The sequence below is a fragment of the Mustela putorius genome, unplaced genomic scaffold (genome assembly GCF_011764305.1).
Source record: "Mustela putorius furo isolate JIRA1106 unplaced genomic scaffold, ASM1176430v1.1 tig00003962_pilon_pilon_pilon, whole genome shotgun sequence".
Taxonomy (NCBI): Eukaryota; Metazoa; Chordata; class Mammalia; order Carnivora; family Mustelidae; genus Mustela; species Mustela putorius.
The window spans coordinates 23,112,099-23,133,542 of record NW_025422106.1 but is presented as its reverse complement, the minus strand read 5'-3'; the positions used below and the strand labels follow the sequence as shown (position 1 = coordinate 23,133,542).

Genomic DNA, 21,444 nt, shown 5'->3' with positions numbered 1-21,444 from the left:
GTATATAAACTAAAAACAACTGAACTGTATACTTTATTTTTGGGGGTGGCAGAGGGAGAGGAAGAGAGGGAATTCTCAAACAGGCTCCATGCCATGGATGTGGGGCTCAGTCTCATGACCCTGAGACCATAACCTGAGCCAAAATCAAGAGACTTGAGCCAAGGAGGCGCCCTGAACTGTACACTTTAAATATGAGTGTTATGTGAAATTTTGTTATATGAATTATATTTCAATTTAAAAAATGTATTTTCTTTAAGCAGGCTCCACACCCAGCCCAGCCCCAATGTGGGGCTTGAACTTATGACCCTGACTGAGATCAAGACAAGAGCTGAAATCAAGAGTCAGATGCTTAAGTGACTAAGCTACCCAGGCTTAGAATTTTAAAAGTGCAATTTTAGCGGTGCCTGGGTGGCTCAGTCGGTTCAGCATCTGACTCTTGATTTTGGCTCAGGTCATGATCTCAGGGTTGAGACTGAGGCCCACAATGGGCTCCATGCACAATAAGGAGGCTACTTGAGATCCTCTCTCCCCCTCCCACTGGCCCTCCCCATTGCCCTGCTCACTCGCTCTCTAAAATAAATAAATAAATCTTTTTAAAAAGTGCAATTTCAATTTTAGAAAATGAGCACAAAGTCCAAAAGTCCAAAGTCCTCCTTTCTGACTGTTTTCTCTTGTCTCCATTCTTGCTATAATTTCTACCTTTTCTATCTTGACCTCGTATTACTCTCTTTCCAGAAACAAATTATCAGAAGTTAATCTCTTCCAATGTTATTCAAATGAAGGAATACATTCCTTCACCATCAAATAAACCATTTATAAAATGTTTTGAAGCACAGTGGTGCAGTGGAAGCATGCTGGGCCCATAAAATGTTTTGAAACATCAAAGGAGAGCTATTTCCTTGTTCAGGACAGAAGTCATTGTACTGTGGCGGAAGTGCTGAGACCCCACCCCTCCCCCACTTGCACAGTTTCCCTGACTCAGGTGTTAAGTTGCTGGAAGACTGAGGTACAGCCACTCTGGGTGGGCTTTCTTACATAGTGAGCCTTCTGCAAACACTCTTATATGCTCAAACTGCATGGCTGAAAATCATAACTATAGATTGTAAATTTATAATCTAATTTTAAAAATCAGACAAATATAAATGTATACTAAAATGACCCCTATAAGCCAAAGGATGATTCTATTTAGAAAGGCAATTTACACAATAGCTAAGAGGAGAGGAAATCCAGCTGCACGAAATGAGAACATTTTAAATTTCATTAAAAAAAAAAAAAAAACAACTTCCAAATTTGGTGAGCTTGTTACAAAGACTCAACCCAAACTATTCTGCTTGCCTAGAGGTTGAATATGAATGTTTACCTTGAATCTCATCATTGAGTTACTAAGAATACATGTAGGTGTAGTTAAATCACATTGAGACATTTGCTTTTAATTTCAAGGCATTTTAATTTATAGGGTACTTTGAATCCCTCTTAAGGGCCAGGAGTTTAGGCAATTAGCAGAAAGCAATGGCAGCTCACTTCTTCCAATAAATTACAGCATAGGGCACTATAAACTTGTTAGGGCTAGTACCATAAAACAAGATGAACCCTGTCCTTAAGGTTCTTTCAGTTTCCACCTCTATCAGATGTCAAAGTTGCATCTGTCAAAAAAGAGCCAAAGATGACGCATCACACTGATCAGTTAGGAGGAGCTGGACTGTGTGTGGCACGTCCTTCTGGGTGAGTCCTTCTGGGTGAGTTCATAGTCTCTCCAGCTCACCCTAATTGTTAATCAGTCAGCAAAGGACTTAAAAGGAACTGAATAATACAGTGAGAAGGGGGTGGGTGGGGCTGGGAGGGTCTTTGGTCAACATGACTCCTTGGCTCACTTATCTGTTCCATAACTTTGCAAGGAATTCAGAGCCCTCTATGAAATTTGGCATACACTACAGGATATGAAGATACACCTTAGTTCATTTTGTAGTTTATTCTGATGCCCTGAAATAAAATGGTAACCACAAGCAATTTCCCAAAAACCAAGGCAGCACAGGGAGGAGGTAAGGAGACAAGGAGCAGCAAGTCATCAGGTGGGGTGACGAGCAGCTAGACTGTGAAGTCAGGCCACTCGGACCCCGAGCCTGTCCCAGGCCACCTCTTCCCAGCACTGTTGGTAGCATGATCACTGGCTATGACTAATCCACCAGCGGCCCTGGTCCTGAGGCCTGCAGGCTGCAGATGAAGGTGTGGCCCCACCCGGCCCACAACATAGAAGTGGTAGGCGAGGCTCAGAATGAACATTACCTACAGTGAGAAGCATGACATTTTCATATTCCCAAGGCAGGCTGCAGTGAACTGATTCTCTATGACCTGGCTTGCCCCGGTGAGGTGGCGGTGGGAGTTCTGCTGCCTTTCTAGAAACTGACCTTCAAGGGAAACCCCTTAGAGATGTTATGGACCAGCTAATGCCAGGACTTGGAATGCAAAATGGTTGCTGGGCCATGATAACTAGGACAAAGAGTGGTCTGGGGAAAGAGTCTGACCTAAAGAAGTTGAATGATTGGGGCACCTGGGTGGCTCAGTGCGTTAAGCCTCTGCCTTCAGCACAGGTCATGATCTCAGGGTCCTGGGATCGAGGCCCACATCTGGGCTCTCTGCTCAGCAGGGAGCCTGATTCCCCCCTCTCTCTCTGCCTACTTGTGATCTTTCTCTGTCAAATAAATAAATAAAATCTTAAAAAAAAAAATAAGTTGAATGATTTGGAGAAGTCTGTGGAAAAGACAGCTGACCACTAGGGGGGAGAATAAAGAGTTTATGGCTTAGCAGGATTCCCTGGCCAAGGATTTGTAATCTGGAACGCTCCACAAACCTTAATAGTAGAGGATGCAACAAGTGAACAATTGGAGAAATTTATAAATCAATTCTGCCAGAAAATTTCCAAAACATAAGGCAAAAAATGGTAAATTGATAAAAAAGAAAAGCCAAAAGATTTAAGTGTTCCCAGCTGACCATGACCAGACCCCCTGGAGCACAGCACCTGCCAGGAGGTGGAAGGCTCAGTCCAGAAGCCTGGCCCTGCAGAGTGAGCCTAAGTACAGAGAGGCCACACGGCCCCAAGAAACAAGCCCTTCCAAACCCTCTCCTCCCTCAGACAAAAGGTACTGACTGTGGGCCAGCTGCCACTCTGACATTCATAGTTATTTTCTAAAAAACAAAACAAAAAGTGTTGTCTTCAAAACAGCTCCTTCCCGTTTTTCATGGTCTGTATCTGTTATCCCATTTAACAGGCTCACCTTGTCCAGAGGGAGCCTTCCTGAGTCACATTACTCTACCTCTTTGGGCCTCTGGGGCATCTCCTAGCACAAATGAGATGTGATGTGTCCTAGGACAGCTCCAGGTTTACGGGCTATCGTGGTCATCAGATAGAACAGGGCCATTTGTTCCCCTGCAATCCTACAGCTCCCTAAATGTAAAAGCAAAATCAGCAGTGAGTAAGGCCCAGCCAAAGGAGACAAAGGGTTCAAAACAGGTGTTTGGCACTAGTGTTATTCAAGCAGCCTGCATCGGGATCTATTTCCCATACGGGTTGCTGGAATACTGGCTCGGAGAACCCGTCCTTAGGCTCCCCTGACTCGTCCAGCAGAAGCCATGGGCACACAGTGGGGCGCTGCCTGGTGGGGGTCTAGGCTCAGTGCTTCAGCTGTAGGGCTGAGCCCAGAGCTGCATGGGTCTCTGTATGAAACCAGGCCAGAAACACGGCGCAGGTAGCGCAGAGGGGAGGGTCAACATAAGGTTATCAGGTGCTGAAGTCAACCGAATACTTCTCAGGAGAGAGACACATTCTTTTTCCAATCACATTCCACTACCTATTATTTCCTTTTGTGACTTACATCTTATTTAGGGGCGTTTTCATTTGTTTTATGGCCTATTTTTTTCCCTTGTTACTAAAAAGAAACCAATTTTGAACATGCAGTAACAAGCAGAGGAATATACGTATGTATTTTTATTTTTTCAGTATGGAAAGAATGCTCTGTGGTTCCTTATATTTTATTTCAATACTCTCATGACTGGCCCTAAGTAGGTAGGGCCTTCTGGTCTCACCTTAAAACTGAGTGCCACTGCCACCACTCTTCATCCCAGTGTCCTGAGGGACCAGATCCCAATACACCTACTCTGAGGCAGGTCTTACAAGAAGGCAAAGACGGGATGCCGCTGACGTCCCAGGATTTTAGGACTAAGAGCATGGGGGCTCAGGAAGGTAGGAAAGGTGAAGGGTGAACAAGCGAACAGGACTCCAGGCCCAATCTCTGTTCTGACTTCCCTGCTTCAACCAGAGTAGCTGTTTTTCTGCATTTGCAGTGGTTGTGTGACCACTGGTAAATCTGAAATGAATATAGCACTTCCCTCCTACAGCTGATGAAGCCCAGCGACTGACCACAGACAAACGTACATAGCACAGTGTGGAACACACAGAGGATGTTCAAAAATGTTAGCTGTTATTTCATGTGGATTCCGCATTAGAATTTGTTAAACAGTTTGGAAGTTCCTGTTTTGGCTCATCTCCCTCATTTAAAAAAAACTGAAAAATGACTTAATGAAAGCATGTGAAAACAAAAAGTATTTTTAAAAAACGATGGAAATGTATGTGTGTAAGAAAATTTCAAACAAAATACCAGAATAAAATAAAAAAAATAATTCTCTGCTTCTCCAGTACTCTCACTCCAACTTCCTTCCCCAGAACATCCATTGTTATCATTTCTAGACCTTTTTTTACACGTTTACATTCATAAAGATGCTTTTTGGTTTTTACATGTGGAATTACACCATATATACTAGCTGCAGCTTCCATTTTCCATTTGACAATGTATCTGAGAGGTTTCTTTTTTTTAAGATTTTATTTGTAATTTAAATTTATTATTTATTTATTTATTTTAGTATTTATTTTTATTTATGTGCCAGAGAGTATGTGAACACAGGCAGGGGGAGAAGCAAGCTCCCTGCTGAGCAAGGAGCCTGACGTGGGGCTCGATCCCAGGACCCCAGGATCCCAACCTGAGCCAAAGGCAGATGATTAACTGACTGAGCCACCCAGGTGCCCTGAGAGATTTCTTTTCTATGATAATACATCTAGATAGATCCCACATTCTACCATTATTCCACAATACGGATATATCATATTTTATTTAACTATTCTTCAGTGATAAACATTATAAAAACCTTTTTTTTTTTGCTTTGAAGGCTGCAGTTCCCCTTTCTTAGTACATCATCCTCTCCATGTATGGATTTTTCTGTAGACCTCATATCTAGATGTAAAACTGTTGCCTCAAAGGGCATGCACATGTTAGCTTTTGATACATAAAGACAAGTAGCTAAAGACTGCACCAATTTGTCTCCTAGCACTAAAAGTCTGTATTGTTAGTCTTGTAACTTTTTGCCAACCTGATAAAAGAAAATGAGTATCCTGTTCTATTTTCTTCATGTTTATTGGCCAACTGTATTTCTTCAGTGAATTTCCTGCTAGACTCTGTACTCATTTTTCTAGTTGGTTACTTGCCTTTTTCTTATTGATTTTAAAGAATTTTTTACTTTGGATATAAATTCTTGGCCTTAGAGCTTAAACTGTTTTTTCCTAGTTTGTTATCCCTTAATTACATTAATGGTCTCTTTTGTTCTTTTTGTATTTTGTGAAATCTTTCAGCTACTTTTCATTATGGCTTCTGGGTTTGATGTCTTATTTATCTCCCTTAGTACTCTCTTATTCAAGGCTAGTTTCTTCTAGAAGGCAGTTCACTGAATTATAGCAGGGTCTGGATTGGATCACAAGTGTCTCTTGATGTGTTGGTCCAAGGATTTTCCTACCAAATCATATCACTTCTCCATTACCACTTTTAAGGAACTTAAGAGGTCTGACTCTCTTGACTTGGATTTCTTCCTCCTTAGCTCCTGTTTTCCTTCTCTCCTCATTCCTGCTGGCCTGCACAAGGTCTGTGTATTTTTTGCATGACTAGGGAACAGAGATGAATCAACCATGATTCCTACATTCGAGGAGCTCAAAGTCCATGTATGTGCATGCCCATGTGTAATGATGCAAACAGAATTTACTATAAAACATAAAAATTTGGTTTCCTTGTGGAGAGGAAATCTGAAGAAAGCATATTGATGTGTTAGCAAGGAGGCTGGGTTTCTGAAAAGAAGTTTTTAGAGAGATGCTTTGAACCTGGTCTTTGCTTACATAGATATTAAATGATATTAACTAACAACACACACCCCATCTTTCCAACAGAGGTGCCTGGTCCTCAGACCTATGTACCTTTCTGTTTTAATCTTTTAGTGTTTCTCTGACATGCAAATTTGTATACTTGGCTTTCAGGTTTACAAAGACACACTGACCTGGTCTGCTGCCCAAAGACATTAAGAAAACAAATTCTAAGGTAAAACATACCCTACATGTGATACAGATCAACAGCTGATAAAGTAATATGGTATTTGTGACTAAGTAAGTGAGGCTACATGCAGCCACTACTTAAAATGATGACAGGACGTTCTAAAAATGTGCAATACTCTGTGTCCCCATTTGCATAATTTAGTGAAATCCCTGGAATGAGGGACTGAGCAGTTGAGCCACTGGAAGGAACCACCAAACTGGTAAAGACTGAAGGGAAGCCCCACCCCCCAACCCCCTGATTTCCTGTTCCAGCTTCCCTCGGGAAGGTCCTACCAGAGTTCCATCTGTCAGGGTGCACCCAGAGAAGCGTTTGGCGAGAAACCCCTCAAAGTTAGTTGTTCTCTGAATAGCAAACAGAAGCAATTTCACTTCAATTTCCTTAGCTCTGGTGCGCATAATCTTGGCAAGTTCTGTCCTTCAAAATAAAGAAATAAGAATGATGTTAAAAAAAAAAACCCAAATCTGTTCAAGATAGGATAAATGGTTTTAGCTTATATTCCCCCCCAAAAAACGGTTTTAGCTTATATCCCCCCACAAAAAATGTGGTCATTTTAAATCCTGAGGTCTGTTACCAAGCTGAATGTTTGGAGAATAGAAATACATGCTCTAAATAAGAATTTGAAAGTGAAATGGCCCACTAGTCAAAAGAAATCGAGGATTAAGGAGATCAATTTGTTTATATAGTCACTACTATTTTTAGATCTTTCAACCTTTCTGTAATTTGTTAATAATGTAAATATAAAGCACTTACGAAGAATTTTACATGCATACATTTGATGTATGATGTATTTATATATGCATAATTTGACATGCATATATTTTATATGATGTCACAAGTCATTCCTTACTGGATTACAAAGCCCCCTCTTCCAAAGAGCTCAATCACCATCTCTTCACCCAGAGAGCAGGAACCCTGGAACTACAAGTAGGAGGCTACAGTCCCCATGTGAGAAGTGACGTGCATGTGCTCGGGCGGGTCCTGCCTGCAAAGCTTGCGTGCCATTCCAGTGTTCTGCTTCAGAGTGGGAGCTGTGGGGTAGCAGTGACCTGGGAGCTCTTAGGAAGTACTGAGCCACAGTACTGAGCCATGGTTATCTTCCCATACAAAGAAATGGCAAAACCAAACAAAGAGCCTCTGCAAGTCTTTGAAAATTATGTATCTGTAGGATTTTAGCCAAAATTCCAACAATAAAAGCTTGGCAGCAACAGAAGCAACATGGCCATTAGCTGCCACTTCGATGGCAGATTTGTGGCTGACTCCCTGCCTCCTGCAGACTGCTTTCTTTGCAGAATTAGTTTGCAAGTCACTGAACTGTAGCCTCAAGAGAATTATTTATCAATTTCTCAAGGAATGTGCTTTCTTTGCTAATGGGGACTTAGAAGGCGACAACCACAACTGTCCTTGAATCAACATTTAAAGGTTATCTAAACCTGTGGTAGCAAATATGCTTCTGAGAACAACAGCCACACAGAATGTACATCAGAATGAACTCGAATGCACACTGTGGGCTCTGGGTGGTAATGATCTGTTCCTGCAGGTTTATCAATTTTGACAAATGTACATTTTGGTGGGGGATGTTGATAGAGGGGGGCTATGCACGTGTGGGGGCAGGAGTATATGGCAAACCTTTGCATCTCCCTCTCAATTTTGCTGTGATCCTAAAATTACTCTAAAACAAAATGCCTATTAAAAGAAAATAATAGGGACGCCTGGGTGGCTCAGTTGGTTAAGTGGCTGCCTTCGGCTCAGGTCATGATCCCAGCGTCCTGGGATCGAGTCCCATATCTAGCTTCTTGCTCGGCAGGGAGCGGGCTTCTCCCTCTGCCTCTGCCTGCCACTCTGTCTGCCTGTGCCTGCTCTCTCGTGCGCTCTCTCTCTCTGACAAATAAATAAATGAAATATAAATAAATAAATAAATAAAATAATAAAGGCAAGAGCCAATAACCCTTAAGAAATCTGCCCCCCAGGTGTTTAAAGCATATAACTTTATTATATATTCTCTGATTTTAAGAAAAATACCTACCATGAATTGTTCTAAGGTGGCTGAGTTATGCTCACACATGGGGCTTTTAAAAAATAATTAGCCTGGAGTTGATGTAACTGTGCACTGTGAGAAGGGCATAGATAACTGGGGCGCCTGGGTGGCTCAGTCAGTTAAGCATTTGACTTTGTCTTAGATCATGATCTCAGGGTTTTGGGATCAAGCCCCATGTCAGGCTTCCTGCTCAGTGGGGAGTCTGCCTGTCTCTCTCCCTCTGCCCCTCCTCCTGTTTATGCTCTCTCTCTCTCATTGATAAATTTAAAAATAAAATCTTAAAAAAAAAAAAAAAAAGAAAGGCATAGATAACTAATAAAACCCAGTTACTACCACTGCTGTGGTCAAGCAGCAAGTAAAGGATTAAAAAAAATTGACTCTAGCTTTAGCTTTGTCATAGACACACCAATCTAAACTTCTTGGGTTTTAGCTCTTCAATGTAAATGGACTCCCTGGCCCTGGGCTTTGTTCATGAAACTGCAGAGACAGGACGAATGACAGAAGGTCTTTAGGATGCTTAGAACATTCAGATGCCGATATTATTAACTATCCAAAGACTTATAAAAACACTGCATTAGGGGCAGGAAGTTTGTTCAGGAAATATTTCTTGAGTGTCACTGAAGCATGTGTCCCTGTCCCTATGGAACGATGTATGCAGGAGCAAGTCAGAGAAGCATGGATATATACACTGTACACTGATATATATGATAGAGACACAGGAGAAAATGTAGGGTGATGAGTAACACAGGAAAATCTGGTGGATGAGCCTTGCGTAGGTTAAGTCCAGAAGGCAGGAGCTGTTCAAGGCAAGGGTCAGGCTACAGGAAAGTCTTAGAGCAAAGACAGGAGCAGACGAAGCTGCTGTGTTTTATACATATTACTCTAAAGGGGGGGAAGAGGGGAGGAGGCTTTGACTATAGGCTACCAGCCCAGGACTCTTGTGTACCCTTTTTCACTTTTTTTCTAGAAGTTTTTACTCTTACTCCACATACAAGCCCTCTCCCTCTAGGTTTGGATCTCTGAAGTTGGAGAAGTCGGAATACAGCTGCAGCTGGAGTTCAGGGGTTGATTTTGGATTTATAAAATATGACCTTCAACAGAAAAAGGGTCATCTAAAGGGAGAGAGTCCAGCACAGATTAAGACGTTCTCATTACAATGATGACTCTCCAATAACAACAACAAAAAGGTGGAAATGTTACCCAATCCACAAGACAAGATGGAACCTCCAGACACCAGGGGATTGATTTCAACCAACCAATTTCAATGAACATAAAACCAGCAGAGTTGGACTCTACCTTGTGACATGGCAAAATTCTACTGCAATCCTCTCGGTCATGTACCACTCACGTGGAAACATACGACCATATTTCTCCTCATAGTCCACAAGCTGGCGTTTTATCCAGGCATAGCGTCTGTCGATTTTGTCCAGCCAGGCGACCTTAGGAAGGTAGGAAACAAAATCCACACAGTGCTCAGAAGTAGTGCTGACAGTTTTAGGAAATAAACAAAAACACAGAACCAAGAAAAACACAACCAATCTCTTTATTTCTTACAGTTTTGTTTTATTTTGCTTAATTTTATTTTACTTTATTTATTTTTTAGAGGGGGAGACCGAGAATCCCAAGCAGGCTCTATGCCCAGCGCGAAGCCCAGTGCAGGGCTTGATCTCACAACCCTGAGATCAGAACCTGAGCCAAAATCAAGAGTCCGACACTCAACCAGCACCTGAACCTCACCCAGACACTCCTATTTCTCACAGTTTTAAAGAATATGGGCTACTTTTTCACTTGATCCAGAGGTTCTTAACTTGGCTCTATGATTAGATTTCAGGGATCTGGAAATTTCCTGAAGCGGTATGTGAAGTTTTATGCACAGGTACATTTTTCTGGGGAGAGGATCTATAGCTTCCATTTACTTCTTCAAAAGGTCAATGACCTCAAAATGGTTAAGAACCATTGAACTGTATGGGGCACCTGGGTGGCTCAGTGGGTTAAGCCTCTGCCTTCGGCTCAGGTCATGATCTCAGCGTCCTGGGATCGAGTCCCGCATCGGGCTCTCTGCTTGGCAGGGAGCCTGCTTCCTCCTCTCTCTCTCTCTCTGCCTGTCTTTCTGCCCGCTTGGTCTCTCTCTGTCAGATAAATAAAAAAGTCTTAAAAAAAAAAAAAAAAGGAACCATTGAACTGTAGAGTCAGCCCCTAAAATTCACAGTTCAACATCAACATTTTAAGGCAGTAATACTATTAAAATATGAATCAGCAGACTCGAGGTATTTAATTTTCAATAAAATTCAAATGTCACATCAATTTCATTTGGTTAATACTTACATCTTGGTTTTCTTGAAAAAGTACTAGATATTCTGACAGATGCTGTTTAATAAACTTTTTGATGATTTCTTGTTTGATTCTAGGATCCAAAATATTAGCAACCAGACATGCATCCCGTAGGACATTGCTGGGTCCTCCTGGCCTCTGGTAAAACAAACAACACAGCAGTTCAAGAGCCTGAAACAACCTTTCATTCTCCAGGACTCTGACAGCTGCTACTTCTTGTTCCTCTCTTGAAGTTATTATTACTTCCATTCCCCTGACACTTATTCTTTTGCTGTGGATGGATATTTTAGTTACTTGCTACTCAATGAAAGAATGATTAAGCTAGTATGTAGTAGCCAATACAAAAGCTACTCTGCGAATCAGCAAGGAGACACTGTGGAAACAGGGCCAGCAATGGTCATAGGAAATTTTGCTTTCTGAATACAAAAACTGAAATCGCCTTGGTGAAGAGCCACATGTCCAGAAGGACACCACTCTTACTCCCCACATGCCACTTTCCCCTGATTCCAAACTCCGACTCCTATTCTTAAAGTGCCATATTTGTGCCAAACAGTGCAGTGGCATTTAAAATCTAAAACCAGGTTCCAAACTGCCAGACTTGTTTGGCTGTCAACAACCGAGGCAGGTAACCAGAAGTAAAATATTAGTATACTGGTCCCTTGATCTGAAAGGCATTAGAAGGCTACTGCCTTCTGAGGGGCTATATTGATCCATCATGATGGGAAGGCCTTTGTTGTTACTGAAGGCAATGAATGCAATCTAGCCAACTTTTCTTTAAAGTAACTCACTGAATGAACATGGTTGGCGGGGTGGACTAGAACAAAAAGAACACCTGGAATCTACTCTTGGCTTGACTAGATAGCTGTGTGGCTTTGGCGCAATTACTGAAACTCATCCGAAAATTAAATTAAAAAAAAAAAAAAGGACTTCAATTAGGTGATGATTAACATTCTTCCAAATCTTTATGACTCTTTTGGGTAAACTCTGTCCAATAATGTGTCTGTCTTGACCGAAGTTCAAGAGTTTTGTTAAGTGTTACTAAGCTGCCTGAGAGCTAAATTGTTAGGATGCTGACTCACTCTGTGTTGAATGGTTGTTATGCTATCTGTTGAATGCTCTGACTGCCCACCTCTTGCTTCTGGATGAAAGTGTTTGATCTGACAGAGAAGTCACAGAAGCCAAAACCTATGGGCTCATGGATTCAGATATTTTCATTTAAAAAGGGCTTAGTAGGTTACCTTATACAATTTTTACCTTACACAAATTTTATTTGTGAAATAGGAATAGCAACACAAGGCCTTTAAGAAAAGATCAGTCACTGAAAAGGAGAATACAAAACTTAAAAAAAAAATTAAGTTACCTAGCCACAGAAAAAGTAAGCAAGTTGTTAAAGAAAACCATTTTAACTTCATCTGCCTGGTGAGATCTGAGAAAAAGATATAAAGTAGGTCATGACTCGTTTCTTCTAAACCATAAAGCTAGGTTTCATTCATATCTTTCTGAAGCTCCATGAAACTGGGCTAGATACCAGAGTATAGTATAGCAGACTCTTGGCTAAGAACAGTCTGGGCTAAGAACAGTTTATAATTTGTGAATGTCCTGCAATGCCTTTTAAAAGAATGGCTTTCCAACATCCACTCCCCACAGTTATAGCAAATGAATAAAGAATATAAAGTCCTGAGAGGAACACATTTTACAAATAAAATAACTGATTACTAGAAGGCAGCCATTAACCTATGCAGACATTAAAATCCAGAGCACGTTTCCTATAGGAAGTAATCTACAAAGCCGGGGCACCTACCCCCACCTACTTCCTAAGTTTCTTTCATGGAGCACAAAGAAAAATGATCAAGATATTTCCAGTTACTGAATTATAAAGCAGGTCCAGGAAATGTCCCTTGGCTCAGTAAATGAACATATACTGCCACCTCTACTTGCCAAGTGCAGTGAGGAACGCTGCTTGCCTGTGTGTGCTCTAGTTCATTTCTGTGTTGACTAATTCTTTCTCTTGAAATAGCTCAAATAATAGAGAAAAAAAGCTTCTAAAGGTTCTTTTCTCCCCAACACATGCAAAGCATTAAGATTACATCTGCTACAATTTGAAAGATAGAGCTAAAAGCAGCTACCCAGGCACAGTGACAGCCAAGTGAGGCAAAGCTTGTTATGGGAGAAGTGTAACCGTAGCCCACAAGCAAAATACCAGAGCCTTCGCAGACACAACACAAACAGCCATGCCACCAGCGAGAGTTAAAGGGATTAATCCCAAAGAACAGGCTTCTGATCATTAAAAGTGAGTCTCCTGTGTCGCTCTGAGAGTTACATAAGCCTGTGGATGCTCCTCCCAGCTGTCTCTTCACCAAACTGAAACCAGTAAGTTATGTAACGATTCTAAAAAACACTGCGGCTTGAAAAAAAATTTTTTTTTAACACAGGCATGAGAAAAAAGAAATTTGCTGGGCAGATGAGATACTAGGTTTGACACATATTAAATTAAACCAAAATAAATCCTCGCTCTTTGATGCTGAAGACCACAGATAAAGAACCAACATCGCTTTGGGATATTTAAAATCAAGGATGGTCTCATCACCCCAAACCTCTAGCAGACAGACTTATGGCTGCCAGCAGGCACTTTTGGAATGGTAAAGGAAGTCACGGCAGAGAATGTGAATTAGGAAAGAATGGTGATAACTTCTAAGACAGGATGGATAATAATACCTTGGTGCCCTGGGAAGGAAATGCTTCTTCAAAATCAGCCAGGATTTGCTGTCCTAACTCAGTCTGGGCAGCCTTCACTCTGCAGGGAAAAGAGAACATGTTATTGCCTGGTGTCATTTTCATATATCCGTAAGTAAGTATGCAAAGATCGATTGGGCTCAGATTGGGTGGTGGCTAGAGAAGAGAGGTCACACACTAGTTAGTAGCGGCTTTATGACCAGGACCCAGGCATCTGATTTATTGCCATGATGGATTTTCTATATCCTAAAGTTTTTCTAGGCTAACCCTCGCCTGGTGTAAGGGAGTATATGTTTATCTTTCTAAGGTGTCATCAGAGGGTAGTCACGCCATGAGAAAATGCTACAGAAGAACCCCCAATCCAATAGAAATCCATGTTGGATTACTGCTAGGGCTGCATCCCTGCTCCTTGGAGTCCAGAACACAGGAGGACTCCAACCTGCCTCAGAGATGCTGCTTTTTCAATCCTTAAGTCAACATCAGGATCCTAAATTTTAACAAATGAACAAAAGAAGGGGCACCTGGGTGGCTTAGTGAGTTAACCCTCCGAATCGATTTTGGCTCAGGTCATGATCTTGTGGTGGTGTGATCAAGCCCTGGGTTGGTTCTCTCTCCCTCTCCCTCCTGCTCTTGTGCACTCCCTTGCTCAAATAAATAAATAAATAAATAAATAAAATCTTAAAACAACAACAACAAATGAGCAAAAGGAATGTTTCCTAAAGTAAAAAGAAGAAGATTCGAAAGACAAAATGAGCTGTTACTTGGGGGTGAAGGCCACTGAATGAAGGCTGAAGTTCACTCAGAAGCCTGGCTGACAACAAAAATGAGCTCAAAAGGAGAGGTCAGTACCTAACCTGGCATTTGTGTGTCTACCAGGAGCTCAAAAATACTTGTCGGCTGAGAGGAAAGAGGAGAAGCAGCTGGCATGAGAAAGGAACTGTGCGTGTCAGCACCACCTGCAATGATCACGTCCTCCCCCGGGCCGGGGAGCTGGATGCCTCCCGCCAGCCATTCTCACAGAGCTTACTGCCCTGAGCCTGAGGCAAATATTTTACCCTTGCTAGAAGCGCCATAAAATCATGTTCTTCCTTTTTTGGTCTCCACCCTGTTACTTTGGAATTAACTTTTGAAGTTTCTAGAAATAGCAAATAGCTCAAAACCACAGTTTCTTGGGCTATTCAGCAGTGGCTGGCAATCAACTGAGAAATTTTTTTTTAAATGAGGGGATAGGCAGGACCCCAAACAATCTGGTTTTTTTCTGTGGCATCGTTATAATTATGCTTTACTCCAGGTACTTTTCAGGGTTTTTTCACCATCTTCAAAACTTTTAAAACCACTCTTACAGGTGGCTTTGTAGCCTCTTTAGTCACTCAGTGACAGAGATAAGGCTGTTACCGGAGCGGCCCCCAGATCATAAGCAGGACCAGCCACCTCAAGATGCCGAATGCACAGTGGGAAATATGCCCTGAGTGTGAGCTCTGACAGGAGAGCAGAGAACATGCTTCTGTAAAACTACCTCAGAGGTCTTGTGACTCCACATAATGGGCCAGGCAGACAGCCTCCCCTGGGCCCGATCACAAGACAGAGCTTCCAGAGCCTCTGGCCCTTCTGCTCCTGCTTGCCTCTTGGCACCACAAAGAGAGAGCACCAGTTCCTCCCAAGACACAGGGACAGTTCCTGGAGGGGAAGTTCTACCCCCCCGTCAGGGACATTCCCGGTCATACTTTCATGGCTCCTGAGCACCTCAGTGGTATGAAGGTTCCTCTGCCCTTTACACCCTCCCCCCTCCCCCCTCCCCCCAACTCCACCCAGCAAAAGCTGGGGTGCCTGAGACAGCCAGAGCCTATGGTAAGGCTGGGTACTTCCAGAGTGCAGAAGACAGGGGAAGTACAAGAGTATGACTGGCAGATCCCCCTATCGTCTTCTTCAGTCCATTTCCAAAGTCACATCTTGAGATAGCTTGAGATAGCTCTGCCACCAGCGAGCCACATGTAAACAAGTCATTTCCCTTACCTGGGCCACAACTGAGAAGATTTGTGAAGTAAGAGGGTGGGGATGCAGGCCTGGACCGGATGCCTCTCCCTGTCCTCAGGGGGACTGCTTATGCCTCTGCACCCACCTTCATGGCGAGCTGGCAACAGCAGACCCCTGCACTGGTGACTGAAAGCGAGACCTATGGCTAACACAGGAGCAGAAGAGTGGGCTTTGGAACATAAACGTTTCCATGGAATGTAAGTGTTTCCAAGCATAGTTTTCCAAGTGTCCGTCGATGACTTGGATGAAAAAGCAACCATGTCCCCCTTACTGATGTTAGTGACGACATCTATAAACCCCAACCAGGCCTCCATGCATTTTCAGGGTGAGACGTGAACAGCAGTCTTTACCACCAGTTGCCTCAACAGGATCCTAGAAAGAAGTCAACACTAAAAGAACACATCTTCGGCCACACTCCTTCCTCTGCTAACGAGGAAAAGGAAGTTCCTATGGTAAACAGATGGGACCAGCTGAGATGCTGGTAGCAGAAGAGTTGAGCTATCCTGATTTTCGTAAGAATGATTAAGAAACCTATCTACAACTAACAGAGAAGAGAGTAAATAAAAATTCCTCCCGGTATCCAAGTAAGTCATCCACTTAGATGGTGACAACTCGGGGTTGATCATACTTAGAAAACAAAGGAGTCACTATGCTCCTCAGAAAGGAAGGTCAACCAATGACTTCTAGCACCTGCCATACCATCTGACGAAGGACTGTTCAAAGATGACCTTTCCTGGGACGCCTAGGTGGCTCAGTGGGTTAAGAGTCTGCCTTCGGCTCAGGTCATGATCCCAGGGTCCTGGCATCCAGTCCCGCATCGGGTTCCTTGCTCACCAGGGAGCCTGCTTCTCTTTCTGCCTGCTGCTCCCCCTGCTTGTGTTCCCTCTCTCTCTTAGACAAATAAACTTAAAAAACAAAAACAAAAAACAAAGGTGACCTTTCCTACATGTGCTATCAGTTTGTACAGTGGGTGGAAACAGAAGGATACAGCAAATTATGAAAATTATTTAGACATTTGTAGATAAAGTAATCCTGATGCTTCCATTACCTTGTAAATGCCCCAACGGAAATACCCTCAGGACTTCACAATGAACTGACCTCCTAAACACACAGTCTGTCCTGGACAGAATGGCTAATGAGTCAGATTAGTCAGATGCTCTATTTCCAAACAGACAGGCTTTCTAAAGAATCCGAATCCAGAATCTTAAGTGTGATTCTGGGAGACAATGAGGCATAACCCTTAGGCTTTTGAAACTGAAGTAATTTCAGAAAGGACTTGTTGAAGTCACACAGCTAGTCAGGCCGTTTCATTCTCTAATTTCTTTCATTGCTACACCATGGAAGCCCCCATCCCCTCCAGCCTGCCAAGTACCTCTCCCACGTAAGAGGTTAGTTATAGTCCCGAAAAATATTTTTTTTTTCTGAAAAATATTTTTTAGTTCAAGAGTTTTATGGGTTTCAAGAGAGTGCAAGAATCTTCTACTCTTTCTCAGGAAATACTGACTGATTACTAGAAACATTTGCTCTCATGGATATTCTTAAGCCAGGAGGCTCTGAAATGTAAAGATGATATCAAAGAAAAAAAATCTTTCCCTCAATGCTACATTAACATTTAAGCATTTTCCAGAAGGGTAGCTGGAAGAAATAGCTACATTCAAATCAAAGCCCATGAACCTCATATTTCAAATGTACAGGCAAAGGTTTCAGAGCACAACCTTTCATGTGACTACTACGATTTATAGAGAGCAAGCTATTAAACTGGAGAAACTGAAGCAATGTACACAGCATAACTCTGCTGCCTTCTCCCCTGCCCCCCAACAAACAGCTATTTCTATCATTTCCAGATGGTTCTACCATCACCGTGCAAACATAAGGGAGGAGAATTCACCAGAAAAGATGCTAAAAATAAGAAATCTGGACTTTCCTCAAACTTTGAGTACCTCTTGAAAAACAATTGTAGTCAAGCACTAAAAACCAGAGATTTCTTGTGTTTAGGGTTACTTAATAGCACATATTTATTCTGTATTAACCTACACAAATTTTTTGCTAATAGGAGTTGCGAAATGAACTGAAAGAAAAAAGTCCTCCTGTTGGCAGCAACGCTACATGATAATGAATGTTCGGAGCACTGAAATACATTACCAGAATGTCAGATTGTCTCTTTTCAAGGAGAATGTCTTACAACAGTAATCACAAAGTTCTTTCAAATTTATAAAAACCACCTCTTTGAAAAATGTTAAAAAGCAGAGTCCTAAAAGACTGCATCCTCTTATTCGTCCCTACATTGCTTTTTTAGGAATAGAATTCAGTTCTGCTATATTCCTGCCATCCAATAATGCCGCCCAACAAAACCGATTTTTTTTTTTTTAAGATTTTAAAAATTTATTTGGCAGAGAGAGAGACAGTGAGAGAGGGAACACAAGCAGAGGGAGTCGGAGAGGGAGAAGCAGGCCTCCCGCCAAGCAGGAAGCCCAATGCGGGGGTCGATCCTAGGACCCTGGGACCATAACCTCAGCTGAAGGCAGACGCTTAACAACTGAGACACCCATGTGCCCCAATGCAACCAACTGATAACAAACGCCTCCCCAGATCTCCTTGGCCTCATGGTTACTGTCTTGGTGAGGTTCTTATCTTTTCTGGTCTAGAACATAGTCTTAATCTCCAGTCCTTTATAGCTACTACAAAACACAAATGAGATCATGCCCCTCCCTGCTTAAGATCTTTCCTGTCCACAAAATAAAGAATAGACTCTTTCACAAGGCGTACAAAATGCGACTCTACCTACCTATGCAGACTTTCACACTCTGCTGTCCTCCAAAGTACCAACTGATCTTTTAAGATCAGATGAAAACTGAATTCTTCCGTGACCCTGCCCTCAGCCCCTAAAGGCTGAGTCCTTCAGTTTCTCTTCTGAGATCTGGCTATTGCTTGTACTGCATCTACCACTTCCGTTGTATCTATGCCACACTAGAATTTTCTACTAGTGTCTCTCTTCTGCCCACAACAATGGTGAACTCCTTGAGGGCAGAGTATGTATTTCTTACTTTGTGCTTTCAATACCCTAGCACGGGCCCTAGGACACAGAAAGTCCATAGTGTGTATCTATTAGGTAAATGAAGGAAAGAATAAGTGAATGAGAAAAAAAAGATCAACTCTGGACTGTCACAAGGGTAAGGGGAGGTGATAGTGCCTTCCTTTCCGTTCTTCTCCCCTATCCCCTGAGAACAAGTCTGCCTTCTCCATTTGAGTCTCCTTTCTGGCAGCTCATAAGGCTCTGTTTGTCTGCTCTCTTTGCTACTTCATGCCCCCATGTGATATGGCGATTGGCCAGTTCTAAGTGTGAAGGAGTTAGGAAGGATGGGGGAAAGGGTGGTGATTTCCCTAGTATTCTGCCAAGCTCTGTTCTTACATTCCCTAATAGTCCTCTGGCATTTCCACTCTAAGATGGCACACTGAGCACATGCTGCAACCTCCCCTTCCTGCTCCAGATCCTGAGAAATAATAAAAAGGTTTTAATAAAAATCCAGAACCAGGCAAAAAAAGAAGAAGCATGCTAGAAACTCAGAACTGCTTGGTAGCACGGGCTTGAAGAAGGAAACCACTGCTGAAAACTGTTTTTCAAAAACGAAAGACATGAGGACAGTGGATCCCATGAGCAGGAGGGACCCTAAAGCAAATGCCAGCAGTCTATGTTGGGCTCTTGCAAGGGGAGTAATGAAGCCGGCTGGTGTCCAGGTCTGCATCCCTGCCTTGAACGCTCAGGTCATGGAATGGGTATGGGTCTGAGAACCTCCGTAGTGGCCAGAGGGCTGACAACATCCAGGCCGATCAGGGAGCCCCCAAGCCCAGCAGATCAGCCACTGGCATATCTACCTGGCAACTCCTCCAGCTCCAGACCCATGTCACCTAAGAAGAGCTATCTGTGGCTCTTAGCTGAGCAGCACATTCCACCCCTCTCTTAGCAGGTGGCAATAGAAGAGCAACCCTGATCAGGATGACAGAGAATCTCAAAGCCAAAAACGAGCTTTCAGTTAGAAATCACCAAACACTGGAGGAATGCCAATGCCAAGAAAGAGTTACCATGCTCAGCAAACCGAAAACCTTCTATCAGAGGACAAAGAAACAGAACAGGCAAATCAGAGCTTTAAAATACATATAATCTGGGGTGCCAAGGTGGCTCAGTTGGTTGCGTGACTGACTCCTGATTTTGGCTGGGGTCATGATCTCAGTCAAAGTTGTGGGATCAAGCCCTGTGCTGGGCTCTGCACTGGGCATGGAGTCTGCTTCAGAATCTCTCTCGCCCTCTCCCTCTGTATCACCCCCTCGTCCTCCCTAAAGAAAGAAAGAGAGAAAGACTTAAAAGTTCCAGTATTCACATAATAGAAATTCCAAAAGAGAAAGCATAGAGAACAAAGCACAGAAACTACTCAAAGAAACAGAAGAAAGTGATTCCTCAGAACTGAAGAAACTCATGAGTCTTCGGACTGAAGATATGGTAAGTACAGAGCAACATGAAGGAAAAGAGACCTATATCCTAGTAAAATTCCTGACCAGCCCCTCTCCCTAATCTCAAAGGCTTCCACAGCAAAAGAAAAATGAAATGAAAATAGATGACCTTATTAAGGAGTTAAGAATCAGATTGACCAGATTTTTAACAGGCAACAAGAAATGCCAGACCAAAGATTCTCCCAGTCTATCATACAACAGCTAATGGGTAGAAGCAATCTGTGTATCCACCCACAGATGAATGGATGAACAAAATGTAGTGTATATATACAATGAAATATTCAGCCTTAAAAAGGTATGAAATTCTGAGACATTCTACAACACGGATAAACCCTGAAACATTTTACTAAGTAAAATAAGCCAGACACAAAAGAACAAATATTGTTTGATTTCATTTATATGAGGTACCTACACTAGGCAACTCAGAGAAACATAAAATAGAACACAGGTTCCCAGAGATGGGAAAGGAGATAATGGGCGTTACTCTTTAATGGATAAGAGTTTCTGTTTGGGGTAATGAAAAAGTTTTAGAAATAGAAGTGGTGATGGTTGTATAATATTGTGAATATAATTAACACTGTTGAGTTGCACACTTGAAAATTATTAACATGGTATATTTTATGTATATATTAACATGATTTAAACAAAAGAAAAAAAAGAAATAAGAAACCCGAATAGACCAATTAATAACCATGGAAGAAATCACAGCGAGAGTCAAAGATCTACCTTTAAGAGAGTAACACACCCAGATGGTTTTACAGGCAAGATCTACCAGCTCTGACAAAGTATCAATGTCCAGAATATATAGAAACAATAAGAAATAAATAAATAACTCAACAGACAAAAAGGCAACGGGTAACAGGCATTTCAGAGGAAACACAAACAGCCAATAATCAAAAGATAACTAGTCTCAGTAGTCACCAGGGAAATGGAAATGAAAGGAACACGATGCTATTTTTCATCCACCAGTTAAATAAAACAGGAAAAATGACAATATAAAGCTTTCTTGAAGGTATAGGGGGTGGGCACTCACATACTCTGCAGATGGTACTATAAAACAGATAAGGCCTCTTGGGAAGGCAAACGTGCAGTGGTTATTAAAATTTTAACTGGACTTTACCCATGACATAATCTTTCCTAGGGAAATATTTATCGATGTGCAAAAAGGGATCACTTTTAAAGATTAGAAGCAAACAACCTAGTGATAGGAAAATTATTAAATAATCTGTGGATGTTATACTACGGAATTCCAGGCATCAATTATAAAGAATGAGGTAGGGGCACTTGAGTTGCTTAGTTGGTTAAGCATCTGCCTTTGGCTCAGGTCATGATTCCAGGTTCTTGGGATCAAGTCCCACGTCGAGTTCCCTGCCCAGTGGG

General features: G+C 42.2%; 1 protein-coding gene across 1 annotated transcript in view; it reads right to left on the bottom strand.

Moving 5' to 3' along the window:
• The window catches only part of VPS53 (VPS53 subunit of GARP complex), a 137,025-nt gene that overhangs the window by 71,961 nt on the left and 43,620 nt on the right, over positions 1 to 21,444 (bottom strand). The window contains exons 8-11 of the mRNA XM_004746893.3: positions 13,507 to 13,585; positions 10,786 to 10,929; positions 9,757 to 9,899; positions 6,698 to 6,839 (exon numbers count right to left, since the gene is read on the bottom strand). Coding sequence (XP_004746950.1) covers positions 6,698 to 6,839; positions 9,757 to 9,899; positions 10,786 to 10,929; positions 13,507 to 13,585 — 508 coding nt within the window. The remainder of the gene's footprint in view (positions 1 to 6,697; positions 6,840 to 9,756; positions 9,900 to 10,785; positions 10,930 to 13,506; positions 13,586 to 21,444) is intronic.